This window comes from Lepisosteus platostomus, chromosome 15 (assembly GCF_059453375.1).
Source record: "Lepisosteus platostomus isolate fLepPlt1 chromosome 15, fLepPlt1.hap1, whole genome shotgun sequence".
NCBI lineage: Eukaryota > Metazoa > Chordata > Actinopteri > Semionotiformes > Lepisosteidae > Lepisosteus > Lepisosteus platostomus.
In genome coordinates this window covers 27,549,038-27,567,239 of record NC_142625.1, presented here as the reverse complement: position 1 = coordinate 27,567,239, position 18,202 = coordinate 27,549,038, and the positions used below count along the sequence as shown (strand labels likewise).

Sequence of the window (18,202 nt, the reverse complement as noted above, 5' to 3'; positions counted from 1 at the left end):
TGGCACAAATGCTTCCAGAACCCAGTTCTGTTCTGCTGAGCCACCGCAGGATCTTCCAGGTTCAGAATACAATTTCTCACACAGCCTCCTGTTACCTTGTGCAAAGGCTCCTGCCTGCGTTGACCATAATAATAACACTAAATCTCCAAACCAAATCATACAATGAAGATATTGAGATGCCTAAGGCTCTCTCCTCTTAATTTCCTCTTGTAGATACTCCATGTTGTTAGTATCTACAAATAATACAGTTGCATTCTTCATGCAAACCACGATTTTTATACTTACATTCAGTTTCCTTGGTACATTTTTGCAAAATTCTTCATGTACAAATGAAAGATCTAAAAGGGCTGTAGTGTTTACTTATGTCACAAGGGATTAAAATAAGGCATAATAGCACACAACTCTGTTATGACGTCTGTCAATTTTCTGAAAAACCTAGAAAGAGGGGTGAAGGAGCATCCTGTATAGCTGCAGTCTGATTGTTGAGCCAATAAATATCAGTTATATTTGTGGGGTACAGAGCCTCAATGCATCCTCCTACTGAATAGCCCAACCATGCAATTTATATGAAAACAATAAGAAAGTTGCAACAAAGGAGATTAAATTATCTTTCTATTACAATTGTAGTATCTAATTTTTCCCAATCTCTAATCCTTTTATTTTTGAAAGACAACAGTGAATCACATTTCACATCTTTGTGGTTTTAAAAGGATGATTTTCACTGCATTTGCTGGAGTAATAGTTTTCATATTTCAGTGTTTTTTTAGACCCCCCCCCCTCCCCTTTAAAATGATTTCAGTCAAGTCCGTTCAAGCAGATTCTTCAATAAATAAAACTCAGCACCGAGGGCTCACTCTGCGATATACAATAAAAAAAACTTTTGGTTTTGCTTTGGTTTGATACGGGGGCGATGAAATGTCAGAACAAAGCGCAGCTGATAGACGAGCCCGTGTGGACAGAGGAGCCTTTATCCTGAGGCTGCGCCTCAGACATGGGGCCTCAGCACAGAGCTCAGCGCTGAGCTGCTGACACAGCGAGAGAGACCTGGAGGCACAGGCTGTTCTGTGTTGGACCAGCTCTGAAAGAGAGAATGCCTCTTATTTATCGAGAAAGTTAATCCACAAAGGTTCAACTTTAGCCCCCTTCTTAAATTGTATTCATTTTTACTTTGTCAGTGGTGCTTCACCAGTTATCACAGACCACCTTTGCCACTGGCAAAGTCTGCCATAGCAGCAGCCTTGGCCTACTGCCTGTTTTCCTAACTACCTGGAGCTCTGTGCTGGCAGATATAGTGCAGAACTTCAGTCTTCATAACCAGCAAAATATGCAGGTCACTTGCTGACAGGCAATGATTATTTGTGTAAGTTCTACAGTATGCTTCTGTAGAATCAAAGGTTCAGTAAGATGTGTTGTTTTTTTTAAAGAAAATACCACCCTTCCACATACAAGCACAGTTCGTGACACTCAGTCAAGCCAATCAAGCAGCAGTGCAGCTCATCTGTGACTCTGCTCCTACCAGCAAGCTCTGCCCATCAGCAGCAGTCCATACCTCCCTCCTCATCCCCACTGCCCAGCTGCCCAGGCTGGCAATGCTCCTCTGACAGCACTGTTATGTTCCTGTTGGAGAGGACATGGGAAGTAGCAAGTGTTACTGCTGCCTCTGTGAGGCCCCTTCTTTTTAGCATTGATGTTCTAAAATGCATTTTCCAGCAGCGTTGTGTTTGATGGGAATGGCAAAGAATGCCTGAGGGTCTTCCCAGCACAGAAACAGGCCTAGAAGGTGCTGACCTTCTAGACTTTGTGCAAATGTAAAGCTTGTATTGAAAGGATCTCTTCAAGGAATGCTTTATTATTTTTTTTGTAAGCCAGGTTTGCACCAGTACTAGAAAACACAGAGTTATCAATGTGGGGGATGGAACACACACAAGAGATGTGCTGCAGAGCAGAGATGTGGGCACTTTCAAACCTGTGTTTGAAATGGTACAACCAGATAATGCATTGGAAAATGACAAGTACACCCAGCTTTTCAACTTTTCTTAAGTCCATAATGTTATAAACTACGCATTTTCAGGTTATCCAACTTTTATACACGCTGCATGACACCAGTGCTGGGAATATAAACAATTCTGGAAGCATGCTCTGTGCTGTCTTGTGTCTTAGGGATGTGCAGCAGCAGAGTGATGAATATCCATCCTTCTTCTAAGGCTGATATTCCTCTTGAAACAGCCATGTCATTCCCTCCACACTGGCTCAAGATCAGTGACTCTTTCAGAGGCTTATGACCAGCTGAAAGCATCTTGTTAATGCCCCTCATCTCTCTGTGGGATAATTGGAGAGATAATATTGTAATGCAAAGAATCCCAAACATTTTAATCCTTTGAACGATGTCAGATACATGGTAACACAGATCCCTCACAATGACGTGCCTCATTAATTCTCCAAAGTGCAGCCTTTCCTGCACAAAAGAGGGGATTTATCTTTCAGTAATCCTGAATGAGAGAAAAGAACACGTGTTCTGTTTCATTGGCTTATAAACCTGACGTTCCTAAACTGATTCATGCAGTTTAAATTCTGGACAGCCTGATACATATACATACCTCAGCAAACTAATTGGTAATACTGCAAGTGTCAGAAATCAAATCTTGGAAGACTATTAAAGATGGAAAACTTCTGCTTTTCACCAGAATTCCTCCCAGACCATGCAGACTAGGCTGGAATGGCTTTTCTAATTTGTACCTTCTCTGCTGCGCTGTGAGGAGCTGTCATCCCAACCAGAGCAAGGGTAATACTCCAGCCTCCTACAGCCCTTTGTGTAAATAAGCGTGACACCTTCAGTTTGAGAAACAGCAGCTTCTTTCAAAGCAAAATACTTCCCTGTATCGGTGGGAGGCTGTACAGTACTGCCAGGTGTTCCTGGCTGATGCCAAGCACTCAGCACACCAACAGAAGAGGAGGGATAGAAAATGCTCAGATACATACAGCTGTATGAGTTGATTTGTGTAAACACTGCAGAAGAAAAAAAACAAAGCAAATTCTCAATTTTTTAAAATAACCACTGTTTTTATTAAAACATTCTTGTATTGTTTTTAGGGTGTAAATAATTTCACTGATAGATCTTTTGAAATGATTAATTCTGTTCTAAAGTAAAAAGGTTTTCTTTGCTCATATATGCAGTTTAATGCTAGTTTGATGTGTTTGTAGAACCTGATGGAAGTTGAGAAGCACAAAGTGAAAAACAAAGTGAAATAATCATCCACTGTTTACCTTTACTTTACAATTTCTCAAAATCCCATAAACTTCTTTAATATTAGGAAGTGTTCTGCGTGACTGGGAATAATAAACCCATCACATATTACAAGGAATATTATTGGTCTGTTCCATGAAGTTTTTTTTAACTTTCCCAAAACTAATTTTCCATGACCACTAGCTCTGCTGCAATTATTAAAGTATTGGCCTTGCAGATATAAATCATAAGCTGTTCAAATATTTGTTGTAAAATATAGTGCATTGCCAGTCTCCAGCTGTAAAATTACAATTTGTCAACTCATTAAGCTCTTGGGGGAATCAAAGGAGTCTTGGCTGAAGTTCTGGACCCCTTGCTGTGGTTGTGTGAGAGAGCGGACTGCGGGCTCAGGGCTCACAGGCTGGATCAACTTTTAATAAGCTGTCAGGTGAGAGGTGTTGGAAACTCATTGTTCTCTTCCCATGTTCCTGAGTAGAATTATATCTCAATGTGTGTAATTTATACGCTTAAATATCAGTCAGATAGCATGATGACACGCAGGAAGACATGCAGACCCACTGCCGAACCTCCACACGCATGAATTCTCTCACTTTCCTCATTGTTACTTGCTTTTCAATTGTTGTACCATTGTGCAGAATTCTTCCAATTACAACTCCCAATTCCCCAGCCAGAGGGCAGGGAGAGGGCGGGAGGACCCGGCGACACAGTGACCCCTCCGTCTCTCGACGAGGGGCGCACCTCTCCACCCATCATGGCTGACTTAAAGATGGCTGGGACAGAGGAGTCTGCCTACACTTGCTCAGAATAATGCAAGGCAGTCTAATTTGTGTTGTTGAGTATTTTTCTATGTCAGCTGAGCTTTCTGTTTCCTGCCCAATTCACTGAACTTTTTAAAAACTGTTTCTCTTCTCATCCAGCTCAATGAACTGGATGACATACTGTATAATTCGTTGTAGCTTTTGACATTTCCTGAGCCCCTGCAGAATGAAATGACTCATCTCACTATCACACTCCCAGAATTGTGTAGAGATTAAAAAAACAAGATTCTCATGTATTCTGCTATTCTCTGCAGTGCTTTTTAGACTTTCTGATTGGAAAAGCCTTTCCAGTGTTTAATTCAATTCAATTCAAAATACTTTATTCATCCCAGGAGGGCAATTTAAGGTAAGTCATGCAAATGTATGTAATCCTATGAAACAAGGAGTAGTCCAAGCAATATCTAGCCTTCCTGCAAATACAAATACCAATTAAACTTCCTGCATATATAAAAGTTATGAAACTTCACCTTTGCATTACCAGCTTCTCAATGAGACTTTGCTAATTCTGTCTCTCTCTGTTTTCATGCTGTCCATTGTGCAGTACAAAGATGGCAAAAGAGAAACGTGGAGCTGAGGGAGAGAGCCAGTGTCATTGTTCTTAGCCATGGCTGACAGACGGAAGCAGACACAGTCCCACTCTCACAGCCATCACACTTACAGAGAAGAGGAGGGGAGCCTGGATCACATGCATCGTGGCCCCGAGCATTCTGAGCCGCTCCATCTCCTCCAGTTCAAAGAGCTCTGAGATGTGAGATCCTGCAGCTCTAATTACAGCCTGTGGGTGACACCTCCAGTTCACACAGGTCTCCTCTAGCACATCCAGGATGCCCACCTCAGGCCGAGGCATGGCTCTGCTGGTTCCTGAGCAGCACTGAATAACTGGAGGCTTAATTATTTTTTCCCTTGTTCAGAATTGTTTTGTGTGTCCCCTGTCTTTATGGGGTGGAATGTGTCTTGATCGATGGTCCAGGATTAGCTCTGCATGAAGAGGTGGAAGTTGGTGCGAGTGAACTCCTGATGGATGGTGTTGATCAGCGAGTCGGAGTCAGGGGGGCACTCTGGTGGGGCTCTGGACCTGATCAGGGGGCTCAGTTCGGGCGTGAAGGTGAAGGAGAAGGAGCTGCGGTAGATCAGCCCATCAGTGCGGATCAGGGACAGGGGCACCGTGATGGGGTGTCTCTGCCATCGCCACTCTCCGCTGAACACAGACACGTCAGGCACCACACACAACATGGACTTGGGGCTCCTGCAGGTGTACAGCAATGAGACAGACATGCAAGCCTGCTGTGGAAAACTGGCCAAATCACACACGGTTACATTGTCATCACTTCACTGATTAACCAGCAGAAAACTTTCAGGTATTCTGCTAATATTCTCCACTACCCCCTTTGCAAATAACTGTGAATGATCATTTAAGTCATTATTCCCTGTCTTCATTTCCTAATTTCTTAGAAATATGTTGTTCAATTTTATACAGCGCTTTAATGCAACCTCCAAAAATAAGACATCAGAATTAATTTAGAATTGATTTTAAAACAGAAAATTCTTACTGGATGCAACTGCAACAAAAACCGTAAAGAAAGCAGGAAAACATCCAGTGGTAAGCCTGAACTGAACCTTATAATGTAAGACTGTGAATGTGGCCCCTGCCCTTCTCTCCCATCATCTCAGGAAGCAGGGCAGTCTCTCACCTGTACATGGTCTCTGCTTCTACATCTCCAAACCAGACCTTCAGGCTGGGGCTGAAGTTCTCTCCTTGGATCTCCAGCATGGCCACATCTCCACCACCATTCAGCTTTCAGGAGCAGAGATCACTGAGTCAGACTGAGTGACAAAGCAACTGCATGGTGCAAAGTGCTCTATAAATTCAAAACTGGGTACCATTCCACAATGATGGCTAGGAAGTGGACTTTTACTCACAATCACTGTCAACAATCAATAATACGCAGTTTTCTGAAACCCATGCTATAATATTTGCAGACAGATTCTTATAGAGATTAAATTTTAAATACTTGACCCAGTATTAGGACATGGAAAGGTGCTAAAGTGGACAGATATTTCAGGCGATACAGTGGAATTAAGGCTGTATGCAGTGTGTCTCTCCCTCACCTCCAGAGTGCTGATGAGTGGGATGGGAGTGACAGGGCCCTGCAGGCAGGCCAGGCTCTCACTGAATGTGTATTCCACCATCTCTGTGCCAATGATGGTCCAGCATGAGCCGTCATTCAGCAGCTCTTTACTGGGATCCTTGGAGCAGGGAGAGGCCTGCAGGCAGCAACACTGTCTTTACAAGCTGCTGGCTGATCCTTCCACTTAACCACTGCCCAGTGGAGAGCACAGTTCTCAGAGTCTCCCTTTACATTCCATCAATGTCATAATCTCGTAAAACAAAAAAAGCCTTAAATTTGTCATTTCCCTTTCTAAAGAATGACTTACACAAACAGAAGAGCAGCTGGGAACTTGCTGTTCTGACACACTACAGGCTGCAGTTCCAGCAGCAATGAACCACAGCGGCTCTTGTTCTCATTTGAATGACCCTCTCCAGAGGGGGTGAGGACTGCATCTCTCGAGAAGCATTTCCAATCATTTGGCAATATTGAGTAACAGTCCTTGGAAATTAAAAACTCAGGGATAAATCAATTTAATATCAGTACCAAGGTGCTACTGCAACACAATGAATCCTGAGGTAGAAATCCAGATTTGCTTGCAGAGGGTAACAAAGCATGCGTGGAGAATACCTGAAACTGTATGATTTTTTCATTGGAGAGACATAAGTACATCCTGCTGCTGTCTTTGAACTGGAAAGCACACTTGTGCAGCTGGGAGACCGGTTCATTCACATCCAGCATGGCATGCTGCTTGTTTACCTTCCTGATTACCTGCAAAGGTACATTAAGGCATAATAATGATGTCACTGCATTCACTTCACAGCTACAGATAAATAGCTACTTTAGCTACTTTTTGCTTACATTGTCTGACAAAGGAAGTGGTGAACACTGATTATACTTCAAAGATTTATTGGCATGTTTCATTTTAAAATAAAATAAATTATGCAAAGCCTTTATGCCAAGAATCTGCTTGGAAGAATTACCCTGTGGTGAATATGACACTGCAGACTAGGAATAAGAAAGAATTCTTGACTAACTGTTTAAAATCCTCAGCATTGCGAGACTAAAAATACACCCCTAGCAGAGACTGAGCACTGAGAGTGGACAGAGTTCAAGGAGCTGCTGACACATCACAGATCTGAGGTCTGAGAGCAGAAGAGGGCAAATGTGGAATCTATCACTGAGCCCTGAGTCCCAGATGTAGGTTATTGCACTGGTGCTCAGAGCAAACTGCAGGGTCTCACATGACTGACAAGGTTAACAGCAGAACACACCAATTCTCACGCTTGTTACAATAACATCACCACACAGCCCACTATTTCAAACATCCGACATCTGTTCCAGAGAGAAAGCAAACTAGTGCTTTAAGGATAGTAATGCTCAAACATGCAGTATGAATAATAGTTCACTTTCCTCCCAGAATCATCTAATACAGTGTCTTTTCCATGAAGTAAAACAGGCTGTGCTCCTCCTCCTGAGAACATGGTTTGTAGGGAGGCTCAGTGTAGATCTGGCATTTGTCTGTGGTGCACAGTGTGCTGCTCTAGTCACTCAATTCTGACACATTTTCTTATTCATTCTGGCTCAGCCTCATCTTTGCCTCACCACCACACTGTGCCCCAGCAGGAGTGGGCACAGAAAGAGTCAAGCCCATCAGTGAGGAGCATGCCAGCAGCAGCCCCTGCACAGTCACAGGCCTTGAGGCTTGTGTACACAAGTAGAGCCTTTCTCAAACCGTGTATAGTATGACCATGTGTTTTAAAAACAAGTCTGCATAAAAACAAGCCACAAAACAAAAACACAAGTCAGCAAAAGGCATCTACTGCATATAGAGCTACTGACATTTTCCTAAGCTGATTCACACGTACAGGTCAGGGCTGATCCACCAGACCTCCTAGAAGGAATAACCAGCCGAGGGTCAGTATAGGAAAAGGGGGGGTCAGGTATTTACCATGGGGGGCAGGGCCACCCCAGTGCCGGTGCACACCAGCCGCACACTGCAGCCGTAGCAGATGTAGCCCTCACGCGGCGGGTACTGCCCCTGCTCAGCCTGCTGCTCGCCCCCTGAACACAGAGACAGGGCACAGATATCAGTCCACCTGGGCACCTGGGTGAGCACCACTCACTGCACACGTCGCAAAGCTCTGGTGAGCACACGAACTACAAATCACAATGACATGAGTTATCTGCAAGGCAGGTACAGACTGAAGGAGGAAACAAAAGAAAGGAACCAACAGGACCAACCAAACAACAACTAGTGGTGTGTGACAGGTCTCCAGTGACCAGTGTCAGAGGTGAGGGAGCAGGAGTGAGCGAGGCCTCAGATGTGTGTGTGTGCATGTGTGTACATCTGTATTTGTGTGTGTGTTCATGTGTGTTGTGAATGTATGTGTGTATGCATGCATGTGTGTGCATACATGCATGTGTGCATGAGTGTGTGCCTGTGCATATACTGTAGGTGTGCATGCATGTGTATGTGTGTGTATGTGCTGTGTGCATGTGTATGTGTATGTGTCAAATGTGTGTATGTGTGTGTGCATGTGTATGTGTATGTGTGAGTATGTGTGTGTGTATGTGTATGTGTGAGTATGTGCATGTGTGTGTGTATGTGTGAGTATGTGTGTGTATGTGTATGCATGCATGTGCATGTGTGTGTGGGTGGGGGCAGGTCATACCCAGGGTAATGGTGAAGGCTGCCCACTGCCTGGCACTGGCCACGAAAGCCCCTCCCTCCACGGAGAGGTACCGCGTGCTGACGGTCTGGGAGCGCAGCCGGTTGAACAGGGACACCCTGGAGCCCGAGGAAATGCACACTGCAACGACACGCAGGCGGTGAAGATCCCCCATCAGGGGCCGGGCCTCTGTGTGATATTTCCACTCTGCAGACCAGCAGGGCTGCACAGTGTTGGCAAGAAGTGTTTGACAAAGGAAACTTTATTACACCCAAGGCCAGTCTTCTTTGCTGGAGAGCTCCCCTTTTAATTTATTTACAATGCACACAGCTTCCCAGTCAGCCACAGAGAAAAATAAGGTCTTTTTTACAGCCGACTTTACAAATACAACCGCTCCTATCTTTTACACATAACTTGTCATGCAGGGAATGTTTCTGCCACTTTCTGCGCCATGACTATGCCCCAGCCCTGCACTGGCCTGACTGTGCAAAGCACTGTGAAGGGGTGTGACTGTGAAAAGGTGCTTAATAGCATAGGCTGACTGACCTTTTTTAAAAAGCAGAGTGGTTTCTTAAAGACTATATTCATTTATTACGCTTTTTTGTAAGGAAATATATTATTTCCTCAGTTGTGGAAATGTTGTGGTGCAGTTCACAATAATCTCCAACAGTGAAAACAAAGCAATCATGTAAAACACTGTATATTGTAAAAAAATGCCTATACTGTAGCTACAGAGAACCTACTGCTGCGGTTTTAATAATAATTACATGAGAAGGGATCTTTCCACAGAGTTAACCACGTGGTTCCATAAATCATAAACTCAGCTTCTTCCAGATCACATTGCTATGTTCCATTTTTTCTTTTTATAGAGACATGTATTTTTCCTCCTACACATAAATTAAGGAATGTAATACCAGCAGTCAGACTGTTGCCTTTGCTAAACTATCTTTGTGCTTTGAATAATATACTGTATACAGCTTGCAGTATGTATAGCTTTTTAAAATCAGTACACCCACACATTTTCTTTGACCTTTGCCACAGTATTGAAAGAAATGCTCTGTCACCAAAATGTTTACAGTAGCTGTGATCTCAGCTTGCCTGCATTTGTCATATCCTTTCCTTTCTGGTAACAGGTAGTGCAATCTCAGGCAGTGTTACTGGCAGCACTGACTGCCACTCTTTCCCCTCCCAAGATTGCACTGGCTATAGCAATTAACCAGAGATTTCCTGAGGTCCAGTTAAATAAGAGAAAAATACAATGAACACAGTGACACAGTAAAAGCATGTTCCAGCACAAAGGGAAAGCAGAACAGAAACTTATGGAAGTAGTTTGGTAAGACACATGGTCTCTCAACGCCAGCGTGCACTTACAGTCTGCATTCTTCATGGACTGCTTTTTCTGGGATGGCTTGGAGATCACCTTGATCTGCCTACTGTAAAAGGAGCCTATCTCCTGTCCATTGCTGAAGAACAGCTTCAAAACCAGCCTGAAGTGTTTCCTTTTGTCAGCATCAGAGATGTACAGAGCCTTTGCACAGCCAAACATCTGAAAAGAAATGGTCAGAATTGTTTCAGTTCGGACCTTCATGTTCATTTCCAGCTCTTTAAAAGATAAAGACCTAAGAGGATAATGGATGGGCCTGGACCTTATTTCTGTAGTGTGCAGCTGTAGAGAGCACAGGACTCTTCTAGAATTTACACAGGTGGGCATCCAGCATCTTGCTGGAGAGTATATACCAGTGTCTACATAGAGATTTTAATCCACCATCCTCTTGTAACCATTTCAGGTCCTGTAGCCTTGTCATGTCAACTTTGTGATGCTGTTTCATGTGTGTAAAATTATGGTTTTTAATTTCAACTCTATCTAAAATGCAGAGCTGGGAGTACAATCACTCAATGGCTTTGGATGAATCTGTCTCCAGCTGTGGCTTCTTGCTGTACCTTTGAGTCCAGCTGTTCCTCAAAATTGAGTTTCAGGGTGTTGGTCTGGGTGACGCCAGCGCTCTCCAGCCCCATGTAGCCCCGCACCCTGCAGCTGGAGTCTCCCAGACCGCTGGCTGGTGGGCAGGGAAAGACAGAGATGTTTGACCCAGTTGCAATACTAGAGGAACTAGAGCTCTGTTCTGCACCCCAACCATCTCCAGCTCAGTACACTGACTCAGTAAACCAGAACAGACTGAAATTGCATCAGCCTCAGAGAAGAAGAGTGGGTCTCTATTGGGTCCATGTTTAGAACCCACTCTGATCCAGGGCCAGCAGATTGGTTACCATGTTATGAGCGCCTGTACCTTTCAGCAGTTCCTGTTTGAGTTTCCAGCCTGGCCCAGTGAGGTAGACACATGGAGGAGGGCAGAAGAATCTGAGGAAAAACAAGGCGAGCCTCCATCTCCCACAAATGTTAATTTACAACCATGACGCAGACAGTAAACATTGGTCTCATATAAAAAGCACATTAAACTAAATGGAATTTAGGTCATTTAATTCAGGGAAAAAGGAACATTTAAAGGGTGGTGTAGAGCAGTTGACTAAAGTTTTGATTAACTGTGTATCACAAAAATCTGATCTAAAAGCATCCAAGTAATTTCACAACCCTGTGGAATAAGATCAATGCTAAATATCGAGAGACTATTATGACACGACAAACAGAAACCTATTGCACTGAAACATAACAGTGGTACAATCTATGAAGTCTGTTTTCTGAAAATGTAGAAATTGTGTATGTTTCCAAAGCTGCTGGCCAGCTCATCCCCTCTCAGTCTCACAGGAGGACTGCGAGTGCAAGTCCCCCAGCCGGCTCAGTCCAGCTGGAGCTCTCCGTGTTAAGGGTCCTGGCCAGGCTTCAGGCTGATGCCTGACGATGTCTTACAGATGCTACTCAAGTGTTTCTAGGAGCCTGGATTGGGATTCTTGTGCCTCACCGTTTCTCGTTACCGTAGGACTTCTGCGCCACCTTGGCATGCAGGATGAGCACAGACTGGTCTGGGAGGAACTGCAGGTACTGCCGGACTGAACTGCGTGTGATTCCGGGTCGCTCCGGGTCTGTCCTGCACGGCGAATGTGGCCCAGCCACAGAGAGCTTGTTACTCCCTGGCTGACTCCAGCACAGTAGTATGTGAGAGCTTTTAGACATTTTCATTATGTCAAGAAAGCAGTTCAAGGAAAGTGTCAAAGCATTGGTGTGACTGCTGTAAGGAATACTAGAGACTAGAATAACAAGACTAAAAAAAATACATGTTCAATTATTTGCAAGTGACGTACAAGATATTATACAGCATTCATCACAGATTCTTCAGCAATTGTAATATTAGTTAATCTTTTAAATTAATAGCCCTGTTGAAAATAGAAAAGAGAGAACTGAATGTGTGTATTATTAGATTAAGAACATTCATAACATGGAAGATGCATCTTTAATTGTCATGTCTATCACATGAAATATAAACAACAGAATATGATTAATTGTCCTCTTTCAGAACTTTCTCAGACAGTCAAGTCAAGGGGCCACATTTGTGGCTAAAATTCCAGCCCTGACCGCCAGACTGCAATGTAAAGGAACAGAACACCCTGAATTAATCTTGGGAATTAAATACTGTTCATTTTCATACATTTCATAAAAGTACATTCAGCTGTTTCAGATTTATTCTGTCTCAGCAGTCATTATTACATTCCTTGGGAGAAACAGATTCCACAGAGCGATGTGCCACAATGTAACCAAAAAGTCTCCGTCCCATTTTTCCACTATACTGCAGCTAAACTACTCCCTTAGTTCACCGGTTTTCATTTTGTGTGTTGCTACATTAGTAAATCAAGTTCATTTACATTTTTGAAATAAAAATAATCCTTGAATAATCTTTCTGCTGTAGTGTTCAAATGTTCCTTTCTGAAACAAAACCAGCCTTGATGCATGTGTACATAAGCTGTGCCAGATATCAACTTTCCCGATAAACAAATATAGGACAGAGAGAAACCGAAGCAGAACTGCTACAGGGATGGCAGATCAAAAGCTCTTCATCTGTTTCCAATTGACAAGATTGACACAGTGGCTGGGAAGCTCAATTAGAAGATTGATGCTCTGCATATGCAGCACAAGAGTAAACAATCTTCAGATAAGAAAAGCATACGACTGTACCATCTTCTGCCACGTGAGCTTTAAGGGTTAAAGTCTTTTTGTATGTCTTTGCTAATTTACTGCATGCATGCTTTAATACACAAATTAACTAACCAGATCTGCCACACTCTTGCACAAAAGTGTCTGCAAGTGTCTGTTATTGATGTTTTTTTCTGAGTAATGTCTTGATGCTCTGGGTGAGACCTTCAAGCTGAAATAGATCTTTAGACAAAAGAAAGATATTCTCTATATTAAGTCCCAGACACCTGCCATGGAATGCAGCTCATAATTCATAGAATGTTAAAAATGCCCAGCAATAACAATAGTCCAGCTGTCCTGAAGAAGTACTGAAAGGAGTCAGCAGGGTCCAATTTTAAACATTAAAGGGCAATTCTAGCCAGGTCAGTAACCGCTATTGTCCTTTTAAATCAATCTCTTTTCAGCACATTACTGTGCCGAGAGGGAACTTGAATAGCAATTGTCCTGAGACCCTGAGAAACTCCTGTGCAGTGGCCACCACTGGCATTGTGGAAGCTTTTAGCCCAAGGAAGCATAATGCACTCAGATCATTATCATACTCAGCCTGTCTCAGCACCGGGCAGACACACAGAAGCACTGTCTCTTGCAGAAAAGCAGTAAGAAGATCTTTAAAATGGCTCATTATTATGATTAGCAGAAGCATGGATATAGTTTGCTTTCATATTATGAATTAAGTTTACTTTGCCCCCTCAGCAAATGTATTACACAAGTGAATTCAGCCAACTAAAATGATAAAAAAAACTATTGGTGATGTAGGATTAGACATTGATTAGGAGCTTGTGTTTTCTTTCAATGGATTTCAATGGATTTCAATGGATCAGTGAATAACACAGTGGCACAATTTTAGCATTGCAGCCTTATTGCTGGTGCCCCGCATTCAATTCCTGGGGTGCTGTCTGTGTGGAGTTTGTATGGTCTCCCCATGTTTGCATGGGTTTCCTCTGGTTGCTCTGGTTTCCTACTAGTCCGAAAACATACTGGTAGATTAATCAGCTTTTGGGAAATTGGCCCTGGTGCAAGTGCGTTTGTGTCGGTCTGTCCTGTGATGGACTGGCGCCCCTCCAGGCTGTACGCTGCCTTGCACCTGTTGCTTGCTGGGATAGACTGCGGCTCCCCTGATACACTGAATTGGATAAAGCAGTTGGCACATGGAAGGGTGAATTTAAATCAAAGAACAAATAATATTGATACAACTCCTAGTAACTGGAATACGCAGGCAAAGAATAAAGCATTTCGATTTAATATGAAGATCTTGTCTTTTTGTTTAGGAACGTTGCATTTATAGGAGCCATGATGTCTTTGCATGAGCACATGCCACTGCTAATGTTCAGGAAATGTTGCCCTAAGTATGCAATAGTCATATGTCATAGAAGCACAATATCTTCAAGAGACAAAATCAGTACAAAGTAAATTGTTTCATACTGAGTTACTTTGTAATGTGAAGTAATTTGCATCAGTAAATAAGTCCTTCAGCAGGCTAGATCAGACGATAAGAATGAGACTGCTCTACTCTAGGGGCTCAGCTCCTTGCTGCTGGTGTGGCCTGCTAGCCGCGTGGCCCCAGCACCGCCGCGTCAGGGTCACGCGTGGTGATGCCTCCTGGCCTTTCACACCCGCGAGGGCAGGCGTGTCCGAGGAGTACATCTGCAGAACATCTCAAGCACCCTTCTCTCCTCCTAAATTAAATTGTTAATGGTTATTCTATTTCCCATTTATTAATGAAAACAAAAGCCAGCATTGACCACCGGGCACCGTTCCCCCAGAAACTCGGGAAGACTCGGGATTCTCGGGACCCCTTCGCGTGAGTCACGTGCTCCCGGACCAGCAGCAGGAGCTCCAGCAGGGCAAGAACCCTTGCCTGTGTTTGAGGTCAGACCGTACCGTTCAAACCGGCTGCTTCTGCTCTTATTTCACGGGGGGAGGGGTCTGAGAGTTTAACCCTGTTTCTCTGAATTAAATACCTGCGCTACAGACTCTCAGTCCACTCCGCCGCTGCCAGCACGCAAGAGCATCCGAACCTTCACTGCAACAGAACACTTTTGTTTTCGTTTCTTCGTCTGACCTTCAGAAACGTTGTGCCCTACCGCCCGAAGTGCGCGACTCGCCTGCTCGAGAGCAGGATTATCCCAGGATTGTCCCGGGACACGGGGCTCACGCGGAGCGGGGCCGGCGCGCGGTTACCTGTCCCAGCCGGGCGGCAGCAGCGCAGGCGCGTGCAGGTCAGTGGTGTGGAGCGGCTCTGCGGGACACGGGGACAGGGAGAGAGTGAGACACCGCACTGTCACTCCAGCCTCTTTTACCTGGGGGCATGCGGGGAACACTGGCAGAATCTTTATCGCAGTTCACCACGTTTTTCAGAGCTCTGGCACGGGTCTCCTTGCTTTAGCACACCCTAACTACTCCGTGCTTCACTTCTGCAGCTTTTTGCTGTGGCAAACTTTAAATATGGAGAAGTGACGTTTTGTTTAAAGTTTAAAATCTGAACGCAGTTAATTCTGCTTGTTATCTACTGCTAATTAGCCACATGCGCGCAGGAGGAGGTGAAGAGAACAGTTAAAAGTTTCTCCAGGGATGGAGAGGCTGTTGCAGTTAATGAAAACGCTTCGACAGCAGGAAACTTAACACTTGCGCCACGCTGTTAGCCGCAGTTTCACACCATCGGCGCCCCGACAGGAGCCGCTTCACAATCACTTCGAGACAGAAGTGTTATTGTGCAGCGCGCCTGGCAGGGGTGAGGGGTTCACGGCAATCATTTACTTCGCAATTCTGCGTTAAAGCAGATAATTGTCTGGAAAACAGCCTCCTTCCCACGCGACAAACAATCAGACTTTCAAACGAGGAATTGTATTGGAGGGATGTGATGGTTAACTCGGATTCTCTGTTTACGCACAGTACACGTCGCTCTAGACAGAGTATCAATATTTCACTAAATAAATAAGTCACTGTGATATTCGCATTACAACTTGGTATTATTATTATACCAACTTATTTACAGAATTCTCTTGTAGGATCGTCTGGAAAGACCGTGCGATTTTTTAGTACTGAGCTTGTTTCAGTTTTAGCCTAAGCTTGTATTCTTTGCTTCCTTGTAAGTCGTGGTGTCTCCGAGCGAGTGCACGCTATTCGTGTGTTTTATTGTGGGAAATAGTCGGAATACCGCCGGCGGGTGGTTATTTGCGACAGCACTGCATGAAGTTTTTGAAAACGGAGTAGCTCTTAACTGCTGCAATTCAAGAAAGGAACTGATTACGAGTTGAACATCTTGGCCAGAACAAAGGTATGTAGCAGATATTAATAAAACCGTAGGTCTGTTTTGGTTGAAAATCATTTTAAAAATTACATGTTGTAACGTTTTTGTTTGTGAATTATATTGCACAATACATGTGTTTACAAGCTGTCTTTTATTTTCCTTCCATTACTTTTGAATTAAGCCTTCCGTCCGGCCGTGGCTCGTGAATTCTAGAACCTTTTAAAGTAATAAAACAGACAACGAGTCCTTTTCTTATCCGTGTACACTAAATGTGTGCAGTGATATGTGCACAGACTGAACTGTACATAGGAAAGGGTACATTCTCTTGCCAGCCGACTTTCATGACTCCCAACAGCAGCAGGTCGGACATCAGCTTTATAAATTCCATCAGTGACACGGTGCTGCTAGAGAACTTAATCGGGGTCTCCTTTAGGCCCTTGCTGCTCTGCAGTCCTCTGAGCTGAAGAACTGAAAAATGAGCGGCTTTTAACAGTGAGCCCTTATTCAGAGGAGACCCCAGAGGCCCAGCCTACACATTAACATTTAAACTGATTTTCTCTGGGGGTCTGGTGTATTACTAACAGTGAAACACATGCTGCCCTTTCTCCTCGTGTTGGTGCCCCTTTGCTAGAAGAGAACACACACCTTGGCCAGAGCCAACGTATCTTTTGAGAGTGAGACTGTTCGTTTGTTTCTAAACTCTTTATCTATTCAGTTTGCTGGAAGTCAATACAAAAGTATGTGAGAATAAGAGTGGATTCACTTTCTTAATAAGTCTGTCTAATCCCTGTTCTTCATTAACATGCCAAGATACTGTAGTTTATTCGCTGTTATCCAGACTGCCCTCGGTTCCTCCTCCCGATCCTAAAGGATTATCTGTTTGTTCAAGCAAGCCTTTATTATAAGGCATTAATAAAACATCAAAGACTGCCCCAGAACGTCTGATACCCCTCTGTATCAGGAGGTGTCTATTGTCAATGCCCCTTGTGGTGCTGTGGAGTGGGATCATCTGTGCAGTCTGTGAGCTTCCTTAGTGCTGAGTCAGCCCTGCTCGGGAAAGCAACCGAGAGGGGAGGCAGAGTTTCAGTCTCTAATGGATTTTATTTTAGGGAGTATTTTTCAGTTATATTTTAAGATGGAAATAATTCAAGCCAAACACTATAACGTTTGGTCTTGATTACAGTAGCCTTTTGTTGTCTGAAGAAATATCGATTACATACTACACTTCTTAAGATGACAGGACTTCAGTCTTGAATGACACCCTACCTAGTGGTACAATGTCCCCCTTCATCTTCTTGTGCAGCTCTTCTTCATGGACAATACAATTCAATTCAGCATATCTGTGTGCAGTCTAGTGTACAGTATAACAGAATTACCCAGGTTACGGTTAAATAGAATAAGCACTTATGGAAAATTTAACTGTGTTGCCAATTTGTAGTTTTCTTTCTTTTTTCAGAGATATTGCAGATTTTTAGATTCTAGGCTTGTTGTTGTGATCTGAAATTGATATTTTAAATTTCGGTTACTCAATCCCAGCTTCTGCACAGTGGCTCTAGAGGTTCTGCTGTGGTTTAGCCACAGAAATGCAGTGATCTGTTCATCCCTGAATCATCAGAAAGCCTCCTGTTCCTACAGAGGCACCCCCGTCTGGAAGCACAGGGCACGAGAGGGGCTACAGCTTGGACAGGATGCCAGTCACAGGGCTCACAGTCGATAGACACAAGCCAGTTTTCCTACAGTAGCTGGCAGATCTAAGGAAGGTTGGAGGAACCAGGAGAAGCCAGACAAGCAGCACACAAGCCTGGGGAGACCACACAAGGGCCCCAGTTGGGAACTGATCACAGGACACAAGAAACTAAGAAACGTGAGGCAGGTGTGTTAAATGCTACACTACTATGCCACCCAAAATGTTGTAACATTCCTGTGAAATTCCCCTTTAATTTTAAAATAAATAAAGCAATATCCC

The 18,202-nt window shown here is 43.8% G+C and overlaps 2 protein-coding genes across 4 annotated transcripts in view; one reads left to right on the top strand and one right to left on the bottom strand.

The window, feature by feature from the left end:
• Positions 1–3,058: 3,058 nt before the first annotated feature.
• Positions 3,059–18,202, bottom strand: part of rbpjl (recombination signal binding protein for immunoglobulin kappa J region-like) — a 15,322-nt gene continuing 178 nt past the window's right edge. Inside the window, exons 2-12 of the mRNA XM_088607997.1 lie at positions 15,168–15,225; positions 11,761–11,886; positions 11,131–11,201; positions 10,784–10,899; positions 10,214–10,388; positions 8,846–8,983; positions 8,122–8,234; positions 6,801–6,941; positions 6,172–6,327; positions 5,754–5,857; positions 3,059–5,308 (exon numbers count right to left, since the gene is read on the bottom strand). Of these exons, the coding sequence (XP_088464123.1) occupies positions 5,035–5,308; positions 5,754–5,857; positions 6,172–6,327; positions 6,801–6,941; positions 8,122–8,234; positions 8,846–8,983; positions 10,214–10,388; positions 10,784–10,899; positions 11,131–11,201; positions 11,761–11,886; positions 15,168–15,225 (1,472 nt within the window). The 3' untranslated portion in view covers positions 3,059–5,034. The remainder of the gene's footprint in view (positions 5,309–5,753; positions 5,858–6,171; positions 6,328–6,800; positions 6,942–8,121; positions 8,235–8,845; positions 8,984–10,213; positions 10,389–10,783; positions 10,900–11,130; positions 11,202–11,760; positions 11,887–15,167; positions 15,226–18,202) is intronic.
• The window catches only part of matn4 (matrilin 4), a 17,302-nt gene continuing 13,949 nt past the window's right edge, over positions 14,850–18,202 (top strand). Inside the window, exon 1 of one of the 3 annotated variants that reach the window (XM_088607996.1) lies at positions 14,850–15,205. The gene's annotated coding sequence lies outside the window, so the exon portion shown is untranslated. Of the gene's footprint in view, positions 15,206–15,568; positions 16,264–18,202 lie in introns of those variants that run through there. The other 2 variants (XM_088607994.1, XM_088607995.1) reach the window with 2 other exon arrangements.